The sequence below is a fragment of the Budorcas taxicolor genome, chromosome 5 (genome assembly GCF_023091745.1).
Source record: "Budorcas taxicolor isolate Tak-1 chromosome 5, Takin1.1, whole genome shotgun sequence".
NCBI lineage: Eukaryota > Metazoa > Chordata > Mammalia > Artiodactyla > Bovidae > Budorcas > Budorcas taxicolor.
In genome coordinates, this window is record NC_068914.1 from 157835027 (window position 1) to 157857039 (window position 22013).

Here is a 22013-nt window from a genome sequence, read left to right on the forward strand (position 1 = left end):
AACACACCTTTCAGAAGCAAACCAGCCGATCCAGAGTTCTCCACCCCCACCCCAACCCCAGTCCCCAGCCACGCCCTCTCCAAGGTTCTTGTACGCTGTCCTGGTCACCCCAGGGCTGGGAGCAGACATCGAGGATCAGCCCTTTCCCCCAGAGCCCACCCGCCTTATTCACTAGCTCATCCTCCACTCCTTTGCCCTGTTTTTAGGGATCTGTGAGTATAAACTTCTTCCACAGGACAGTCATTTCCAAGTCTGCGAGTCTTACCACCCCTGATTAAAACAACCCCCTGTTTAAGTGCAATATAGGGGCTTTACATGTCTTCCCTGGTTTGATTTTTCTAAGATCTCTGTGAGGAGCCCTGAACATTCCACCTTTATGGGTGAGGATGCTGGGGCTCAGAGAAATGATGGTTTTCCCTCCAGGCCAGATAGCCAGGAGGCGGAGGTGGGGTCCAGCTTTGCTTTCTAAGGTACCTAGAAGCATCGAGTGTGAATTGCTGATCACAGTGCCCGGCACGGGGCAGCACAAACCAGCGTCTGTGGGGAGCACAGCCTCTGCAGTGTGCTGCGTTGCTCAGCCCTGCCCTTGTCCCAGGCTCCCGTCTTCAGCCTCCCCTGCCCGCTTGTGCTGCACTCAGAATTCCCTTCCTGCATCGTCGGCCCCTGTCCTCCAAGCGTGCAGGGCAGTGGCATGTGGGTGCCCAAGCCATGTGCAGCCCCCATGATGGCTCAAGGCTGGCTCCGCATTCCAGAGTTACTCTAGACTGCGTGCCATCCCAAGAAGTCTGCCCACGTGACTCTCCCAGACATCGGCAAGTGTTTAAACACAGAACTGTCAAAGACGCACTAAAAATGCAATCAGAGATCGTTAACGCTGTCTCTTTATTCCAGTCCCCTCTGCTGTTTTCTGCGAGCCCGGGATGGGCGGGCGGGGGGAGCCACTGCATTCAGAGACACTAAAACTCCGCCGGGCTCCATACGCTGCTCCAGGAACAGTGTAGATTATGGAGAAGCTTGCACGTATCTTGTTGAATTTAACAGATTATGCAGTTGGAAGGCAGCATTTTCTGTTAAATGGGATGGGGAAGTGTTAGCGAGAAAGAATTGTAACCTTTTGGAGGAAGATTAATCTTGGAAGCGCAAGTAGTGGATTTTGTTGGCATCCCTCCCTGTGCCCTGAACCCCGCGCACACTCGATGCTGTGTGCACTCCACGTGTGGGTGCGTGTCTATTTGGACATAGATGGCCAGTGAAAAGTTAAAACAATATGGTCATCTTCCAGTGCTCTGCTGATGTATACCTGATGGGTCTTGTTTACTACCCGCAGACTCATGGCCAGCAAACGCCAAGATCTCAAGTGAGCTGGCTGAGAAGAAAGGAATTGTTTTGGAAAGATGAGCTGAATGTTACCACGCAATACAACTGCGTAACAATGCGCACCAGCTCTGAAAAGCCAGGAGGAGGGCTGGTTTCCCTAAGGACTTGCTGCTTCTTCCAGACCTGAGGCTGGGAGACCACCCACTGGCCCACCCAGTGAGGCCCACCAGGCCCAGGAGCTGAGCAGACCCTCAGGACCCCTTGCCACTCTTCCTGAATGTCCTGTCTTTCGAGTCCGCACCTCAGCCTGTGTGTCCTCCTGGAGGCTGGCTGGTGTGACCGCTGTTCTGTGTGCCCGAAAAATAAGCCACGCCAGGACAGTTGGAGGAAAAATTTGGAGGAAAGGGAGGGATCCAGCTAGAGAGAGATCAGTTGGTATAAAGGAGACAGACTATCTCAAGATGGGTGGATTGATTTATAAACGCCTCCATCTGTCCATAATCCATTCATCTTTGTCCACCCATCCACTCACTCACCCACCTAACCATCACCCGTCCACCCAGTGATCTGTCTAGCCCTGAGAAGCAGTGTGGCATGATGGTGCTGATTCAGGGTGAGTTTGATGAGGCCGAGCTACAAAGACTAAATGTCCAGAACCCTCTGTGCTTGTGCATCACTTTATTATTGATTTGTGTAACCTTTCTGAGCCTCTGTTTTCCCAGTTGTAAAATGAGGATAGTAGCTTAAGTGTCTTTGAAGGTTAAATAGCTGGTGAGTTGCCAAGTCCAAGTTGCCACTGTCAGACAGATGTGCTTGGGGCTGGACCTCCAGCTCAGGAGGAGGTGGTCCTGAGAGGTCTCTGTGTTCACACACGCATGAGCCCCCTGCCTCCAGGCTGCACGGCACCCACGTTTTGGAGAGACCAGACGGTATTTGAGGGTGTCATGACAGCTTGTTGGGGCTCCTGCCCCTGCCTGGCTTTGTGTACAGGAGCTCGTCCTCCCCTGGGAGGGAAGAAGCCTCAGTCACCTCTTCTAATCCGAGGTTGGAGGAGCAGGAGAGAGCTGAGCGTCTCTTGCCCACTCCCCAGGCCCTGGTAGTCGGGAGCTGCGGAAATAAATGAAACTGTACGGTTGGAGTAATTTGCTAATTTGCTTAAGCAACACCCCCAGTCAGAGACATGACATAAATACATTAGTGCGGGGAGGCACTTGGGGTGGGATGGATGAGTGATGTGAAGTAGAAACGCAGAGAAACAGCGCTGGAAGGCAGTCGTGATGGCCGCTAAGGCAGTCGTGATGGCCGCTGCTCCAGCCGTGACTGCAGTGCGGCGAGGAGCTGGCCTGATGGCCTTGAAAGAATCTGAGCTGCTGACCCGGAGGTGTGGGGTCAGCTGGACTAGCACCTTGCATCACTTGCCCCGCTCACCTGCTGTGGGACCTCAGACCCCTGACGTGGGAACCTAGTTCCCCAGTTATGAGACCAGAGGTTGCCGAACCTGCCTCGGGAGCACCCAGCCTGTTACCAAGGGTGGCTGGCCCGACAGCGAGGTCCAGGAAGTGGCGGGTTTCTCTCTGTGATGCCCTCAGGCCCTCTCCCCTCCCCACCGGCAGCCCAAGCATCACTGGAGGTTGGGGGGCAGGGTCTCTGCACTGTGTCACCTGGGGTCCTGGTGGGGCCTTTGCTTTCCCGATTTCTGCTGGGACCTGCTTGGGCTGGAGGTGGGTGAAGCCCACATATCTCCTGTCTGCCCCTGAAGCTCTCCTGTGAGGGGAACAAGCAGACTGCTCAGCACCCCTGGGCCAGGCTGGGATGACAGATAGGAGGGTGGGTAAGGTGGGAGGCAGAGGGCCCTTGCAGAGCTCAGCGCTGTGGTCTGGTTGGCAGCCGAGGGGCAGGGGCCAGGTCTGTCCCCTTCTTGTCTCCAGGGACTGTGGCCCGGGCCATAAACCCAAGTGCCTTAAAATGAGTGCAGTGGGCATGGGTGTCAGTGGTAGAGACAGGTGGGGACTGTGCCAAACTGACCTCTGCTTCTTGCCTGAAGGAGGTATAGGTACCTAGCACTTGCTTGGGCCAAGATTGTGAGATTTAAAATGGATCGATTTCTAGAAAACAGAAAGACATTTTACTGGGAGTTTCTCTAATTTTTAACGTGGACAACAAATTGAAATTTTAAAAAGATGAGAAAGTTTTTTTTTTTTTGCCAAACAGTATGTCAGTAGGCAGGGCTGGCCTGTGGGCTTCTAGTTGGCAAACCCTAGCCCAGGGAGGCCGACTCCTTTCTGAACCTCAAAAGCTTTTTTGCATTTCCATTCATTGGTTTGCCTGATCCCAGAACAGTCTTGTGAGGTAGACATGTTTCTTCCTATGTCACAGGTGAGGAAACAGAGGTCCGTTAAACAGAGGAGGTTAAGTCAAAGTCATATGGCTCGTTAGTGTCTGAGCCCCAGCTGTCAGCGCTCAGAGCCCCCATGCCTGTCACTGGACAACCTCCCTGAGTTGACAAACACCGAGAAGAGGGAATGCTACTTTTCTCCAACCTGTAAAGAAGTCTGGGGACTTCCCTAGCAGTCCAGTGGTTAAGACTCTGCCTTCCGGTTCAATCCCTGGTCCGGGAACTAAGATCCCACAGGCTGTGCAGTTTGGCCCAAAAAGAGAGATGTCTTTTTTTCGGTGGGGGGAGTGGGGTCACTGATGAGGCAGTGATGAACAGACCAAGGGTCAGGAGAACCACCCACTGTGTAGCCCCCAGGTGAAGGGACCTGAGACGGGGAGGTGGGGACCCGGGAGCAGGGTCTCCTTCCCCGGGCGGAATTGGCCCGGACAGAAGAACGGGAGGCGGGGAAGTCCTGAGAATGAGGCGGGGCCCCTGCAGCTCAGAGGCCCAGCAGGAAGCTGCCCAGCCCCCTCCAGCTGGTCTGGGGGCTTCAGTCAGCCACCCAGCAGAAACGGGGGCAGGGAGACCTCAGGGTTGTTGGTCAGAGGGCACCTGTCTGGAGGAAGGGTCACCTCTGCCAGGGCTCCCAGGGGCTCTTGCCTGCCCCCCTTCTCCCAACTGCCCTGTGGCCTCCGGAGGCCAACAGCAGTGCCCCGTGTGTGTGTGTGTGTGTGTGTGTGTCTGTGTCTGTGTCGGCCCTGCAGGCAGCCTGCCCTACGAGTACAAGATCGTGATCGCCGGCAACCACGAGCTGACCTTTGACCAGGAGTTCATGGCCGACCTCATCAAGCAGGACTTCTACTACTTCCCGTCCGTGTCGAAGCTGAAACCTGAGAACTACGAGAACGTGCAGTCACTGCTGACCAACTGCATCTACCTGCAGGACTCGGAGGTCGCCGTGCGGGGCTTCCGAGTCTACGGCTCCCCGTGGTGAGTGTGCGGGTGCTGCCCTGACCGCTGGCGACGGCAGAGCTGTGCGAGGGTGGGGGGGACAGTGGAGCTGAGCCCGAGTGCTCAGAGGCAGGTGGGGCTGGGAGAAGCCACGCAGAGACTTGGGGCCAGCTGTCCCCTGATGCCGCATGACCCTGGGCAGGTCACTGCCACTCTCTGAGCCTTGGTTCCCCGTATCTGACAGATAACTAGATATGTTATACTGGCTCACATTTAGACAGGTACCATTATTATCCTCATTTTCCAGGAGAGGAAACTGGGGCACAGAGAGGGTGAGGGTCTTGCTGAAGGTCACACAGCTAGGAATGGGCAGAGCTGAGATTAAACTTAGGCAAGTGGTTCCAGAATCCCTGTTTTTAACCATCATCCTATACTCCAGGAATCTCCCTATTGTCTGTCCCTCTGACACACAGAAGATGCTTGGGTGGAGGTGATGACCGATTAGTCAGACTGAGATGCGGCAGTCAGAATTTCCATGGAGGGCCAAAGGCCTGGTTTACTGAACTGGGGACAGCAGTTGTTTAAACCACCAGCATGCATCAAGACTTTGTTCCCTGTTGGAGACACGGAGCAATCAGGCCTTATCCCTAGGCTCACCTGGCTGAGTGGGCATCAGGGGGAGAACAGGTCATTTACTGGTCTCCGTGATGGTCAGTGTGTCCACAGTAACTTGAGGGATGGCGATGGTGGTCATGATGGTGTTGATGATGGTGATGATGGTGGTGATGGTGAAGGTGATGGTGGTGATGATGATGGTGGTGATGGTGGTGATGGTGGTGGTGATGGTGCTGATGGTGGTGATGATGATGGTGATGATGATGGTGGTGATGGTTGTGGTAGTGATAGTGGTGATGGTGGTGGTGATGATGGTGGTAGTGATGGTGGTGATGGTGGTGATGGTGGTGGTGATGATGGTGGTGGTGATGGTGGTGATGGTGATGGTGGTGGTGGTGATGATGGTGATGATGGTGTTGGTGAAGGTGATGGTGATGATGGTGGTGGTGATGGTGGTGATGGTGATGGTGGTGGTGGTGATGATGGTGATGATGGTGGTGAAGGTGATGGTGATGGTGGTGGTGATGGTGGTGGTGATGATGGTGATGGTGGTAGTGATGGTGATGATGTTGGTGGTGGTGATGGTGATGATGATGGTGGTGGTGATGGTGGTGATGGTAGTGATGGTGGTGATGGTGATGATGGTGGTGGTGATGGTGATGATGATGATGGTGATGATGGTGGTGGTGATGGTGGTGATGGTGGTGGTGGTGATGGTGGTGATGATGATGATGGTGGTGATGGTGGTGATGGTGGTGGTGGTGGTGGTGATGATGGTGATGGTGGTAGTGATGGTGATGATGATGATGGTGATGATGGTGATGGTGCTGGTGATGATGGTGGTGATGGTGGTGGTGGTAATGGTGATGGTGGTGGTGGCGATGATGGTGATGATGGTGGTGGTGATGGTGGTGATGGTGGTGGTGGTGGTGGTGATGGTGATGGTGGTGATGGTGGTGGTGATGCTGATGGTGGTGGTGATGGTGGTGATGGTGGTGATGGTGGTGATGGTGGTGGTGATGGTGGTGATGGTGGTGGTGGTGATGTTGGTGGTGGTGATGGTGGTGATGGTGGTGATGGTGATGGTGATGATGGTGGTGGTGATGGTTGTGATGGTGATGATGATGGTGGTGATGATGGTGATGGTGATGATGGTGATGGTGGTGGTGGTGGTGGTGATGGTGGTGGTGGTAATGGTGATGATGGTGGTGGTGATGATGGTGATGGTGGTGGTGATAATGGAGGTGGTGGTGGTGTCGATGATGGTGATGAAGGTGGTGGTGATGGTGGTGGCGATGGTGGTGATGATGGTGGTGGTGATGGTTGTGATGGTGGTGCTGGTGAAGGTGATGGTGATGGTCCTGGTGAAGGTGATGGTGGTGATGGTGGTGGTGGTGATGGTGATGATGGTGATGATGATGATGGTGCTGGTGATGATGGTGATGGTGGTGGTGATAATGGAGGTGGTCGTGGTAATGGTGATGATGGTGATGATGGTGGTGGTGATGGTGGTGGTGGTGATGGTGGTGATGATGGTGCTGGTGAAGGTGATGGTGATGATGATGATGGTGGTGGTGATAGTGGTGATGGTGATGGTGATAATGGTGGTGATGATGAAGGTGATGGTGGTGATGATGATGGTGTTAAGATTATGATAATGATGATTATGACAAGAAATCATCCCTGAGTGATTACAGTAAGCTGGGCCCTGGGTTTAGGTTGTCATAAGAACTGTCGCTAATACTTGACCCCTGTAAAGACTCCTTTATTGTCCCTGTTGTACAGGTGGACAGACGACTGGCCCTTAGAGGCCCAGCTGGCAGTGGCTACAAGATGCCAAGTACTGGCAGGGGGAGGAGGATACACAGGAAGGAGAGACCTCAGGGGCTTGAAAGAGTGGCTTGATCATGGAAGGGGCCCTGGAGGGGATGGGGTGACCAGAGCCACATGGGAGGAGAGGGGCATTCCCAGTCGTGGAGGGTGACGGGGCCTGAGTCTGTGCCGTCAGCCAGAGCAGTGCACTTAGGGAGCTGATGGGGCCATCCGGGGGACACAGGGTCTGTCCGGGTGCAGAGACTTCAGGGAGAGCAGCTGCCAGCTGAGAGTAGCCAGGAAGCCTGGGCTGCCCCCGCTGATGCGGCAGGTGACCCCTGCTGCCTGGATGCTGCGGGTGGGTTTAGGACATGGTCCCACCCTGCCAAGGCTCCCTCAAGGGGCAGGGGTGAGATGCCGGGCTGTCCTTGAGCCCCTGGAGGTGCCTGCGGTCACCTCCCCATCCTCGTCATGTACAGGGTCTCCATAAACCCTCCTGCGAGCCCGTGGGATCCCAGACAGGGTCTGGTGTGGCACTCAGGTGTGATGAGCTCGGGGCCGAGGCTGGGAGAGGAGGTGGCCGAGTCAGGCCATGAGAGCTCAGACCAGGAGTGGAGGTGTGTTTAGGGTAAAAAGCAGAAGGAGGTCGTTGTCAGAGGAGGAAGCAGGGTGAGCGGAGGCCTGGAGGAGATGGGAGGACCGGAGCGTGAGGTGCAGGTGCGGAGGCCGGGAGATGAGGGTCGAGGGTCTGGAGGGTCAGGCGTCAGACCAGGGACTCTGGGCTGGATCTCTTTGCCTAGTGGTCTCCCACAGCCTTTCTCCCCTGCACACCCACACACCCATACACAGACACACAACATTTTTTTTTTTTTTTAAACTTGTATTCCTTAGAAGTTAACAGCATGGCTTTGGGACCAAACTGCCTGGCCTCAACTCTTGGCCTCACTTCCTATGGGCTGTGTGACCCTGGGCGAGTCGCTTAACCTCTCCTTGCCTCCGTTGCCTCTGCAAAATGGGAATAACAGGCACGTCCCATGGAGAGTGGTTGTAAAGCTGTCAGGAGGGTTCAGCTGAGCCGAGTGGCTGCACCAAACTTTCCATGAACAGAGACATCATTCTTGTTCTTTGCTGTGTGGAGCCACCCCCCTTCCCCTCCTGCCCCCTGCCCAGAGCCCAGCATGTGGGACGGAGCACGGCAGGGCCGGGGGGCAGCAGGCATCACTCAGCATCCTTCCCGTCCCACCCAGAGCAGCTCGATGCAGCCCCACAGCTGGGCTCCAAAGAACCCCTTTGACAGCCAGCTCCCCAGGCTCCTGGCCAGGCTGCCAGGCCAGCCCTGTGGCCCCTCTGCCAGCTCCAGGCCACATGCTAGAGCTGCTGAGGCCTGGATGAGGCTGCTGTCGGCCTTGCTGGGGTCCAGCTGCAGCGTGCTCCAGCTGCCCCTGGTCTCTGCTTTGCCTTTTGTGGCCCCAGAACCAGCAGTTTTGGACCCTTTAGTTGCAGGTCCCCCAGAGCCTGAAAGGGGTGAGCATCTTTTCCTTGACCCTTATCCTGCCTCCTAGATGGGTGCGCACCTCCACCCCACGCCTTGGCGGGCCCAGCCCCAGGCTTTGGGAGTGGGAGGGGCTGCAGAACAGAGAAGGGACCTCGCGTGGGGCTTGGTGAGATCGAGGAGGGCTCCCTGTGGGAGGGGGTATTTGAAGGAGGCATGGCGTTTCCGTGATGACATTGCCGACTCAATGGACATGAGTTTGAGTAAACTCTGGGAGTTGGTGATGGACAGGGAGGCCTGGCGTGCTGCAGTCCACGGGGTCACAGAGAGTCAGACACGACTGAGCGACTGAACGGAACTGAATTGGTGTTTCCATAGGCGGAGGAGATGGGAAGGAACCACTGTTACATGCTGGGCCCTTCAGACTCTTCTTGGGCTGCTGTTGGTTCACAGCCCTTGACACAGACAGAGGGCTAAAGGGCATCTCATCTGCATTCCAAGATGCAGCCCAGGAGCTGGCGTTCCATGCAGCAACCCCAGTTCCCTTGGGCCCTGTCTGGGGCTGGGAGCAGGTGAGATAGGGGCTCCTGTGCTGGGGAAGTTTCCCTGAGTTTCTCTGCGTGATCCAGTTGCTTGCATCTGCTTCTGCGGCATTGTGGAGTTAATCCTGACTTCCCTCTGCCACCTTACCCCCCTGGGACCTGCGGGCCTGGGAAGGCGGGCCCCTGCTGCCAGGCCCGCCGGCATCTCAGCTACCATCATGGTTGGGCAGTGGAGTGGTGAGGGAAGGGCTGTTCAAACTGTGGCACATCACCACTTCTTTGCTGTGTGACTCTGGGCAAGTACCTTAGCCTCTCTGGTCCCTCTGTCTAGGAAAATGATCCTAACTCCCTTATAGGGAGGCTGTGAGGTCTGTGTGGGCCCGTCCAGATGGAGGCCATGCCCAGAGTGAGCCCTTGAAGGTTGGTTGTGTTTATTACTGCTGCGGTGGAGACCAGGACAGAGGGAGCTCTGTTCCTGCTAGTACTTCAGCAGCCCCAGCGGAGGGCCAGGCTTGCAATCACCTCATTTAATGCAAGAGCGGGTAGAGGCCCAGGTGAGGACGTGGCTTGCCCAGGCCCCTGGTGGGTGGTTCTTCCTGACTTTCGGTCTGCTCCACGTTGGGTGCCCATTTATGAAGACCTACTGTGCGCCAGGCGTGGAATAACACGCTCTTCGTGTGTCCCTGGGTTCTCTGAACAGCCTTAGGACGCACCTCACACCTGCCTTGTTGGCCCGTGAGGACACTGAGATCTGGGGATCAGAGTGATGTTCTCATGATCAGTTTATTCACCGATCAGGTGTTTGTCCTGGGGGTGTGCCATGAGCCAGGCACACGCAGCTCCTGCAGTCACGGGCTTTTCATGCTCATGAGAGGCATGTCAACCACCAACTCGCTGATTCAACAAAAGTCGCGAGGAGCTCTAGGAGCTGGGGTTGGGGAAGGCTCCCCACGGGAGAGCCATAGATACAGGCAGCTCTGGGGGCCCGGGAAGGGTGTGACAGGCAGAGGGAACAGCCCTGGCGAGGGCCAGACAGAGGGCCGTGGGCACACTGGGGCGGAGTGTGGCTTCCAGGGTCTCAGGGAGAGAGCAGACGCCAGAGGCTGGGCCGTCGGGTGGGCTGGCAGCTGCCGTGGTGGGTGGTGGCCTCCCCCTGGGCTCCCGGCACTCTTTCTGCCTGTAGCCAGTGTCCTGAGCCCCTGGGGACCTGGCACGTTACATCCAAGGCCTGGAAGGGACACTCACGTTCTCGTGTGTGCTGAGCTGGGGCTTAGTCATGCTTGTACCAGACACACAGGGACATCCCCACTGTCCCGACTCTCACTCCTCGTCTGACCTCAGCATGTCGCGTCTCTCTGAGCCTGTCTCCCTTCTGAGCGAGGGGGCCATAGCGCCCTCTCTGTGCTGCCCCTGGGTGAAGCCACACGGTGGAAGAACACTGACAGTCCCCCAGAGGGGATTCCTGGCCAAAGAACCTTGTGGCCTGGCTGCTGAATCTGCCTGATTTGAGGGCAGGTGGTCTGTGCGCCGCCCGCCCCCCCCCCCCCAACTATCTGTCGAGCGAGAGGCAGGGTGAGCTCGCCCCCGGTGCCAGCCACCTGGGCATATGGCCGCTTGGAGGGGACAGACAGCAAAGCTGATGGTGATTATTATTAAATTCAGATGTTCCGGGTTTTCCTTTGCTTTTTCCTGTGCCCCTAACATATTGAGTACCACGTGGAAGACAGGCAACTTTAGCAACATCGTAACTCCAGCAGGCAGGGATCAGAGATCAGATAAACTGATGGCCCTGAGTAGCCTAATACTGATGGCATCTGGGGTGCATGAGCAAAGCTGCCCCGGGCTGAGGGGCAGACCCAGTCTGTGTCATCCGAGGAGGCAGAGCAGGGACAAGAGGCAGGTTCTCATCAGTGTGGGAAATGTATCCCACAGGTGGGAGCCCAGAGGAGAGGCAGTGTGGCTTTGCTGAGTGGTGAGCTGCCTGCTACAAGGGGCATGCAAGCAGACATACACTGTGGGTGGGCCTGGTGTCCTCCCAACCTCTCCCCTTCCTAGAGGGCCTGAGGCTGATGATTCTCTGTAAGTGGACGATGCACTGGCCGGCTCTTGGGGAGGTCCTTTTGGTGCTGGACTTGGGAGCTCAGGAGTGGGGCCAGGCTGGCCTTGATATTGAGAACTCACCAAAGTCAGCCAGGAGGAGGAAGCAGACAGAAAACTCAGTTATCACGACTGGCCTTTCCTTTAAGTACGACCACCTAGAGATGCTCTGCTTGGGAGACCAGTGGGTCAGACTTGAGCGGTTCCACTTCTTGTCTGACACGCACTTGGAGGCCCACAGTGGCCATTGGGTGCCTGGCCCCCTGAAGGGGGGTGGCCCAAGAATGGATCCAGCCTGGCTCTTCCCCCCACGACAGGGCACCATTAGCAACCCCACTTTGCAGGATGGTCAGAGGCAGAGAGAGAATAATTTTTTAATCTGAGTATGCCCTCTGCAATATTTTAAATGTCAAAAATGGAAGTGTTTTTGCTCAGTCATGTCTGACTCGTTGAGACTCTGTGGACTGTAGCCCACCTGGCTTCTCTGTCTGTGGGATTTCCCAGGCAAGGATACTGGAGTGGGTAGCCATGCCCTTCTCCAGGGGATCTCCCTGACCCAGGAAACGAGCCCCGGTCTCCTGTATTGCAGGCAGATTCTTTACCATCTGAACCACCAAAATGTACGTACACTAAAAAAAACTATATATTGTTGGCCTGAAATTCAAATTTAATGGGGAGATCGTCTGGCCACCCTAATCCTGAGATAGCTGGGTTCTGCTTGGTTTTTGAATGTTGTAAAGATGGGCTCCTGTGTTGTGCTGTGCCTGCCTTTTTCACTCAATATTCTGTTTTTAAGATTCCTCCATGTCATCGTGTGCAGTTGTGCTTGGGTCTTTTTTCATTGCTGTGTAGGATTTCATCGTATGAACATTTCCTGACCTATTTATCCGTTCTACAAATAGGCCCATTATAAATGATATTACTATGAACATCCCACATGTATCTTAGTGCACAGAGAGATATACTCTTGAATGAGGATGCCCACACACACACATCTGGGAATGGGGTGGTCAGGAGATCCTCTGCACAGCTCTTCAGTGGAGGCCAAGAGGCAGCAGTCACTTGTCTCGCCCCTCTGCGAGCACTTTGTGCAACTTGTAAGTTGTGCCCATCTGGTGGCTGGGTTGGTATCATTATGGGGTCTTCACTTGTGTTCCCTTGATGACCTGTGAAGCTGAGAATCTTGGCCACTTAGCTTTCTTCTTTTGTGATGGGCTCAGGTCTTTTGCCCGTTTAAAAAAGTAATTGGGTTGTCTGCCCTTTTTGTATTTATCCATAGAGATTCTTTATTCGGCAGGCAAGCCCGTCATCATGTGCAATGTCTCAAGTGGCACTTCCTCCCCGACGACCTGCCTCTTCCCTCTCCTAGTGGCGCCTTCCGATGACCGTGTGCGTTTAGTCGCTTCAGTCATGTCCGACTCTCTGCGACCCCATGGACCATGGCCTGCCAGGCTCCTCTGCCCATGGGATTCTCCAGGCGAGAATACAGCAGTGGGCTGCCATGGTCTTAATTTTGGTGCAAAGTGAAGTCGCTCAGTCGTGTCTGACTCTTTGCGACCCCATGGACTGTAACCTACCAGGCTCCTGCATCCATAGAGTTTTCCAGGCAAGAGTACCGGAGTGGGTGGCCATTTCCTTCTCCAGCGGATCTTCCCAACCCAGGAACCGAACCTGGGTCTCCTGCATTGCAGGCAGACGCTTTACCATCTGAGCCACCTGGGAAGCAGCTTGAGCAGTCACAGGTCTGTGTTTTTCTTTGTGGTTAGTGCTTTCTGTGTCCTATTTAAGAAAGTCCTCCCTTGAAGTCATGAATATGTTTCCACATTATCTGAGATCTTCACGGTTTTGCCTTTTCTGTTTAGGTATTAGCTCCACTGGCCGTGATCGCACTGATGGCGTGAGGTAGGGATCCCGTCTGGGGATTTTCCGCGTGGCCCAGCACGCATATGGAGTTCATCCTTCCCGGCTGCTCCGTGTTGCCCTTCTCACCTGACACGCGGGGAGCTGTGTCTGGGCTGTCTCCTGCCCCTTCAGTCCACTTAGCTCCAGGACCACACTGTCTTAATTACCCTGGCAACCAGTTTCTTTCAAGTCTCTTTTCCTGACCAGAATAGTCGAGGCTCCAGGAAAGCAGGGACCTGTCTTCCAGGCGGGGCGGGCGGGGGGAGGTCATATCACCACATCCCCCATCCAGCCCAGTGCGGGAGGGATGAAGGTCTCCCTGGGAGCCACAGGCTTGTGTGGCCACCCTCCTGGGGCACCGTGACTTTCTAGAAGTCATCTCTGGTCTCCTCAGATGTAGACTGGGCCCTGGGCACTGAGCCTTGGCCCAGAGCAGCTTAGAGGAAGGGAGCGGGAACCAAGCGCAGAAGAAGAGGACGAGCTCAGCTGTTACAAAATCCTAAGTGTTAGAAAAAAAAAAATTCCGTATACATACCGTATTCATTTATGGGTTTTGGATGCATTTTTTGTTCTCATTTAACTGAAATCGGCCTCGATTTTTTTTTTAAAGGAGTGAGAGAGGGAGTGAAGTTGGCACGCAGCTAGTCCATCTGGTCTAATTACTTCTGGTATTTTGAAAGAAGGCATCTAAACCTGCTGAGACAGGAAACTTTGAGAAGTGGCGGCCTGGCTGCTGCTGGGCGTCCGGGCTGGGATCCTGCTCGGTGACTCGGAGGCCTGACTGCCTGTGGGCAGCTGGGAGGCTGAGGGGCCGGCGCTCTGCAAACAGCCAGCATGAGCGGTGACCTCGGGTCAGGTCTTGGCTTCTGTGAAATGACAGTGGGCACTCCCCTTGTGCAGGGGTGTTCTTAGGATTCAGGTCTTTTGCATAAGATGCTTGGCACACACTAGGCATTCAACACACGGTGGTCCCACCCACCCCCAGACCTTTCCAGCTACTGCTTTGACTGCCCAGAATGGGGGCTGGGAGAGGTTGTCTTCCTACAGCCTGTGTGGCCCTGGGCGAGGCTGGTGGTGGACTCCAGTCTGAGCTCCCCCTTCTCTGTGTGTACAGAGCAGGCCTGGTGCAGGGTTGGGTGGGCAGACAGGAACTCAGCTGCCAGGGAATTTAAAACCTGTGCCCCAGAGGTGCTGATGAGACAATAACATAGTTACTGTTTATACCACTGAGCTGACCAGAGGCTCTAAACTTGTAGCTGCTCCAGCGGCTCAAACCTTCACCACCAGGAGGAGGTCTGACCCTTGTCCCCATTATAGAGCTGAGAAGACTGAGGCCCACAAGGTGAAGTGACTGGCTGAAGGTCCCACAGTAACTGAGAGTCCCTCTGGGCCTGCCCAGAACTGAGGACAGAGAGGTTGCTAAAATAAAATGCTTTCTAAAAGACTTGATGAAATACATCTTTTAGAGAAAAAAAGATTAGAGGATGAAATTATGAGCTCCTAACTTTTCCCTTGCTTCTCAGCACCTCTTACCAGCATGTGGTCAAAGTCCTGGGAAGGCTGGGTGAGTGGGACAGTATCCTGGGTGGGGCGGGGCCCGAGGCAGCCTGCACTGCCCCTGCGGGCCAGAGGCTGGTAGGTGACCACAGTGAGGCCAGTGTGGAGAGCTGCGCCCCTTGCTGGGCTCTTGACCCTCGGTCCTCCTGGCTCAGAGTGAGGAGTGGCTGGGTCTGGGACTCAACTCCAACCACCTATAACCCTTTGCTCTTTTGCTATTAAGAAAATGTTTTAAATCTTACAAAAAAAAAAAATACTGACTTTTCAGGCTCTGCAGTAATTCTCCAAGGTGTTTGGGGTGTTGTAATTTGAGGTTGCCTGCTCTTGTTCTTGCTTCCCAGGTGGCTCAGCTGTAAACAATCCACCTGCAATGCAGGAGATGTGGGCTCGATCCCTTGGGTCGGGAGGATCCCGTGGAGGAGGGCATGGCAACCCTCTCCAGTATTCTTGCCGGGAGAATCCCATGGACAGAGGAGCCTGGTGGGTACAGTCCATGGGGCCGCAAAGAGTCAGACGCGACTGAGCGCTTATGTTCTGCAAGGCTCTATCAGGGGATCCTGGGAAGCCTGAGTTGGGGGTACCCCACAGAGAGCATGTCTGCCCCAGCCTGTGGGTGCACACAGCCAGGGACTGCTTTCCAGTCCTTTCCTGGCCTAGAATTTTGGGGGCCTGCAGGTTTACCACCTTGGAAGCCTGGGTCGGGGATCCAGGGGAGGCATCCTCTCCCTGGTGGAGGTGTCTGCCATCCCAGAAGCCTTCTCAGGGCCAGCTTTGAGGTCACACCCCCTACTAACCTCCGCCCCATTGCCTCACGGCCATGAAGACCCACATTCCCGGCTTCAGAGGCTGGAGGTCCCGGAGCATTTAAGCCGTGCTTGTTACACTCCATCCTGCATTTCTAGGTGGTTTCAGCATGGGCTATGGGCTTGGTCTGTTGAGACAAGAGAGGCCAAGGCTGTTAGTCCGCTTTGGTACCTGCAACCCTCATTCTGCAGACTTCCCAAGAGCTGCTCCACAGTCCCCTCACTCTGCCAGGCACTCCCCACAGGACAAGGCAGGACTGTTCTTATCCTTGTTTTGTGGGGGAGGGTGAGGCAAGGCGTCGGGGAGTCCAGCGACAGGTCCAGGATCTCAGCCATAGGCAGGAACTGGACTTGGGCGGCTCCGGGGGTGGCCAGCCTTGACCTGCTTCATCAGCTGTGGTTTCCCAGCCTGTCCCCTGGCACATCCTCCCTGTAGCCCCTGTTAGGCTGCTGAACCAGTCGGGGCTGGACTTCGGGGTCCCAGGAACCCCATCAGTGGTAAATGCTCCAGGGCCCCATTCCGGGGCGCTGCCCAGGTGCTCCCAGTGAGGCCCCTGGAGCTGCTGGTTGGAGCATCGCAGAATCTGGGTTCACCCCTCTCTCCCCTACCTGGAGCCCAAGTTGGGAACAGCCTGTGTCTGTTCAAGGGAAGCTGGGAAGGCTGCCTCTCAGGCTGACCACAAGCCCCACCTGAGCTGTGGTGCCCCCAAGTGCCCCCTTGGTCAGTCCTGTGATGGCAACATGACGGGCTTGGGAGGGTCCCCCAGGGATGAGCAGTGTCCTCCACCAGCGGTCAGTTCCCCTCCTTCCTCTGCCAGATCTGACACTTGTCAACCTCATACACCACTGGTGGCCGATGGATTGTTTAGACTGACCTCTATTTATTCGGCTGTGCTGGGCCCTTGTTGCTGTGTGGGCTTCTCTCTAGTTGCAGAGGGCAGGGCAGCTCTCTAATCGCAGCGCACGGCCTTCTCTCTGAGGTGGCTTCTCATCGCAGAGCACGGGCTCTGGGGCGCATGGATGCGGCAGCTGTGGCACGTGGCTTGTGAGCGCTAGGCACAGGCTCAGTAGCTGTGATGCAGGGGCTTGGTTGCTCCAGGGCACGTGGTGTCTTCCTGGCTCAGGGATTGAACCTGTGTCTCCTGCATTGACAGGCAGAGTCTTTGGTCGACAAGTTTGGCTGGAGGAAGAAATTCCTCACCTTCTGGCCCCGCGCTTTGCTGCCTCTGGGTGCATGCACACACATGCACACACTAACACACACACACAGGACTACCACACAGCACACATGCATGCCACACAACACACACACACAGGTGCACACATATGTACACATACAGCTACACACACACAGACTCCCCACCCCACAGACGCAGCACACATGCACGCCACACAACACATGCACACGTACATGTACACACACAGAGCCCCCACACCACCATGCACATATGCACACACACATGTACACACACACATAGCTGTACATACACAGAGCTCTCACATTGCACATGCAATACACACACAAACACACATGCACGCACATACACAGCTGCACACACACAGGGCCCCCACACCACACATGCAATACACACGCACACACACATGCACACACATACACAGCCGCACACACACAGGGTCCTCACACCACACATGCAATACACACGCACACACATGTACACACATACACAGCTGTACACACACAGAGCCCCCACACCACACATGAAGTACAGACACACACATGCACACACACTTGTACACACACACATAGCTGTACATACACAGAGCTCTCACATTGCACATGCAATACACACACAAACACACATGCACGCACATACACAGCTGCACACACACAGGGCCCCCACACCACACATGCAATACACACGCACACACACATGCACACACATACACAGCCACACACACGCAGGGCCCCCACACCACACATGCACACACACGTACACACATACAGCGGTACACTCACAGAGCTCTCACACTGCACATGCAATACACATGCACACACACATGCACACACATACACAGCCGCACACACACAGGGTCCTCACACCACACATGCAATACACACGCACACACATGTACACACATACACAGCTGTACACACACAGAGCCCCCACACCACAGATGAAGTACAGACACACACATGCACACACACATGTACACACACACATAGCTGTACATACACAGAGCTCTCACATTGCACATGCAATACACACACAAACACACATGCACGCACATACACAGCTGCACACACACAGGGCCCCCACACCACACATGCAATACACACACACACACACATGCACACACATACACAGCCGCACACACGCAGGGCCCCCACACCACACATGCACACACACGTACACACATACAGCGGTATACTCACAGAGCTCTCACACTGCACATGCAATACACATGCACACACATACACAGCCGCACACACACAGGGTCCTCACACCACACATGCAATACACACGCACACACATGTACACACATACACAGCTGTACACACACAGAGCCCCCACACCACACATGAAGTACAGACACACACATGCACATACACATGTACACACACAGAGCCCCCACACCACCATGCACATATGCACACACACGTACACACACACAGCTGTACACTCACAGAGCTCTCACACTACACACGCACACACACATGTACACACATACACAGCTGTACACACACAGGGCCCCCACACCACCATGCACATATGCACACACACATGTACACACACAGCTGTACATACACAGAGCCCTCACATTGCACATGCAACACACACACAAACACACATGCACACACATACACAGCTGCACACACACAGGGCCCCCACACCACACATGAAGTACAGACACATACATGCACACGTTCATGTACACACACAGAGCCCCCACACCACCATGCACATATGCACACACACGTACACACACACAGCTGTACACTCACAGAGCTCTCACACTACACACGCACACACATGTACACACATACACAGCCGTGCACACATAGGGCCCTCACACCACACATGCACACACACCTGTACACACATACATAGCCGTACACACACAGGGCCCTCACACCACACATGCAATATAGACACACACATGTACACATTGTCTCTCTCTCCCATATGCTTTCTGTCACACGTGCACACATACATGTACTCATACACACACAGAGAGCCCCCACACCACACATGCAAGACAGACACACACATGCACACACTCTCTCCCTCTCCCATACGCTTTTTCTCGCACACGTGTGTTCTGTCTTCTCACACACACACTCCTGCACACAGATGCTCTTCTCTCACACACGGGACTCTCTTCTGCTCCGCCTTTCCCGTCCTTATCTTTCCTGATTTCACACTGTTTTCTTTATAGAAGGGCCCGTCAACACACACACATACACACACTTCTACACGAGATTAATGTTTGAACGCATCGTCTGCCTTCTTCCCGCCTCAGAGTCCCAGCCAAACAGAAGATGAATGACTCTGAGCGTGGAAGGGTGGGGAAAATTAATTAGCAATGACAAAGGACCCCATTTTGGGTTCACTCACCTCGCTGCTGACTTGCCGTAAGTGGGCGCCAGGCATGGAGTGTGACTGACAGGCCTGCTCCCACTGGCCCTACCGCAGAGTGGGTGGCAGCGTCTCCCCCAGGCCCCCTCGACTCACCAGCCCGGGAGATGCAGAGAAGGAGCAAGGCATGCCCGTCTCCCTCAGAGCCGGGACCTCCCCGGGAGACCGGGGCAACTGTGGGATGAGGAGTCAGCAGGAACTGGCTCGGGGGACCCGGGCACGTCACCGCCCTCTGAGCCTCGGTGTCCCTTGCTGCGGATGGAGCACAGACTCGCCGGGGTGCTGAGAGGGTCCCGGGACACACGTGGGCCAGTGACAGGTGTCATCCTCACCTGAGAGGCAGGGGCCGTGGCCAGCTCCCTGGAACTGGCCCCAGAAACCTGGCCTCTGGGGGAGAGGGTGCTGGGGCAGGAAGGGTAGGTGAGGATCAGGACGTGTGCTGGGCCTGGAGTGGGCCTGCTCCACTCGTCTTGCCTGAGCTTGTCTTGTCTTGTCAGGCTTGTCTGAGCTCAGGGGCAGCCTCTGCGGTGAGAGGTCCCTGCCGGTCCCTGCAGCCTTCCTCCTGCAGAAGGAGAGGCGGAAGCGGAAGCCCACCTGTCCTGCGGGAGCGGGCACTGTGAGAGGCTCTTCCCTTCCATCTGCAGGGCAGCCGCCCTGGCCCTCACCTGGGGAACGGGCTGCCTGGGGAGGCAGGGATGGGCCCCTGAGGGAGGGGAGTCAGGAGGAACCAAAGATGTGAGCATCGCCTCTGAGGCCCCCTCTGTGAAATGGGCACACAGTTCCCCCAGGCAGGTTGCGGCAGTGGGAGGGAGAATGGGAAGCTCAGCAGATGGTGAGAGTTCTGTTTCTGGTCCTGGGGGCGGCGGGGGGGTGGGGGTGGGATCTCAGGGCTTCAGGACTTCCAGGGGCTCTGGGGAGGATCCTGTTGGGAGGATGCTGGGAGGAGAGGGTTCATGCTCAGTTCTTCCCACCTGCCTGTCTGCCAGGTAGAGCACCTGTCAGTTCATTCCATCATTCATTCATGCAAGCCCTCCCTGATGTGCGCCTAGACCCAGCCATCTTTTGGGCAGGAAGGACTCAGGGATGGTTGACCTGGGCCTGCCCTGAAGGAGCCAGTGCAAGGGTGCTCAGAGCAGGAAGGGTTACCTGTGCTCGGAGATGGAGGTGATCAGGGGAAGCTTCCTGGAGGAGGTGGCCTTTGACTCAGGTCTTAATATATCACCGGTCATGGGTTCCGAGGAGAGGCTGGGAAGGGCGTTTCAGATGGCTAGAACAGTACGAGCCAAAACCCAAAGGTGGGAAGAGGCTGGGCTGGGTTCAGGAAGCAGAGGATCGTTGTGGTTGGTGGGTGGTGAGCTCACTGGGGAGTCTGAGCCAGACGGTCCAGCAGATAGGCTGGGGCAGAGCCCAGGGGCCCTGTGTGCCAGGTCACATGGTCCAGGCTTGCCCTGGAGATGATGGGGAGCCATGGAAGGTTCTGGAGTAGAAGTCACAGGGTGTATGAGAGGCGTGTCCTCTCTCTGAAGCCAGGCTCAGAGAAGGGGAGCAGACGGGGGACATTCAAGAGTTGCTCAGAGGGACAGGCAGATAGTTGTCATGGAAGAAGGAGAACCAGGGGCCCGGCCACCGCAGTGGGATCCTCTTCAGGTCAGTGGCCCACTGGGCACAGGGTACAGGAGCCAGGAGCCCTGGTCCAGGCGATCTAGCCTCCTGTGTGTGCTCAGACACACTGCTTGACCTCTCTGTGGCACTGTCTCCTCATCTCTCAAGTGGGGCCTCCCGCGAGCTCTGTCCTGAGGACTGACTGAACTAAGGTGTGAGCGTGGCTGGGAAAGTGGGGTTCGCTGAGGCAGACGGCCAGGGCCCCTGGCACTGTGTTCGTCGCTCTGGGGTGGAGGCGGAGTGCCCAGCTCTGGAGTTCGCAGTCCGGATTGGAGTCCTCGCCATGCCACCAGGTAACCTTGCGCAAATCTCAAAACCTCTCTGAACCTCAGATTTTGCATCTGTCATGAGGCCGTGACGGCAGTTGCATCCTGGAATGGGCGTGAGGACTCGGGGCTCATGGAGGCGTCCCAGGATGGGCGTGAGGACTGGGGGCTCGTGGAGAGTCTTTGGAGCTCGGCCGGTGCGGGTGTCACCCCAGTGGCCTCTTGACACTCTCCAGTAAGGGGACCCTCCCCTGCCCTCCACTCTCAGGCATTGCGCCCTGGTGTGGGTTTACCGCCGGGCCCAGCTGTACCTAGGGCACCCTGGACCTCCTCCGCCCCACACCCCAGCATCCCCGGGAGTTGGGGTGGCTGATTAAATGGCCCCCGTACACCCCCTTCCCAGGGGTGTGCGCCTTACCTGGGGAGATGGAAAAACCAGAGCAGGGCAGGCTGTGTTTTCTACAGACAAGTATCGCCTCCCTCCCGCCTGCTGTTAGGGAGCCCAGAATTCACACTTCAGGGGGAAACCGTTTAATGATTGGCCACGTGGAGGTCATTTATATTGGCTAAGCGGGCCTAATTAGACGGGATTCGAAGGTTACCATAAGCGCACAAAAAAGCTGTTAAGGGGTTAACCTCTGAGAGATTACATTGTATTCAGCGCTCTGTTAAAGTTTGAATTAATTTTTCCCATGGGTTTGTTCACATTCTAATTTTCAACTAAATGAGACATCTGTTTCAGAAAAGGAAAATTTGCTCTGGTTGTCATGGCAACTATCATTCTGTAAGAAAATTATTCCAATGGTTACTTTAGAACAGAAAGACAGAAATTCAGGACATAAAGCCGCCTGCCATCACTCAGTCGGAATTCTGATCCGCCCGAGCTCCTTGGGGTCTGTGGTGTGTCTTGGACGGTGACATCGGGGCTCCTCGCCTTGGGGGCAGTCAGGCTGTGGGTCCGGGCGAGATGCCAGTGGTGTTGGGGCCGGGAACCATGGTCTTGGCAGCACCAGGGTCTCAG

At 55.6% G+C, this 22013-nt stretch overlaps 1 protein-coding gene and 1 non-coding gene across 2 annotated transcripts in view; one reads left to right on the forward strand and one right to left on the reverse strand.

Annotated features, from left to right (window-relative positions):
• Nucleotides 1-22013, forward strand: part of MPPED1 (metallophosphoesterase domain containing 1) — a 71144-nt gene that overhangs the window by 34655 nt on the left and 14476 nt on the right. Inside the window, exon 3 of the mRNA XM_052641168.1 lies at nt 4459-4684. Coding sequence (XP_052497128.1) covers nt 4459-4684 — 226 coding nt within the window. The remainder of the gene's footprint in view (nt 1-4458; nt 4685-22013) is intronic.
• On the reverse strand, nt 12854-12925 carry TRNAC-GCA (transfer RNA cysteine (anticodon GCA)). The gene has a single exon. It is a non-coding gene; the product is annotated as a tRNA-Cys (tRNA).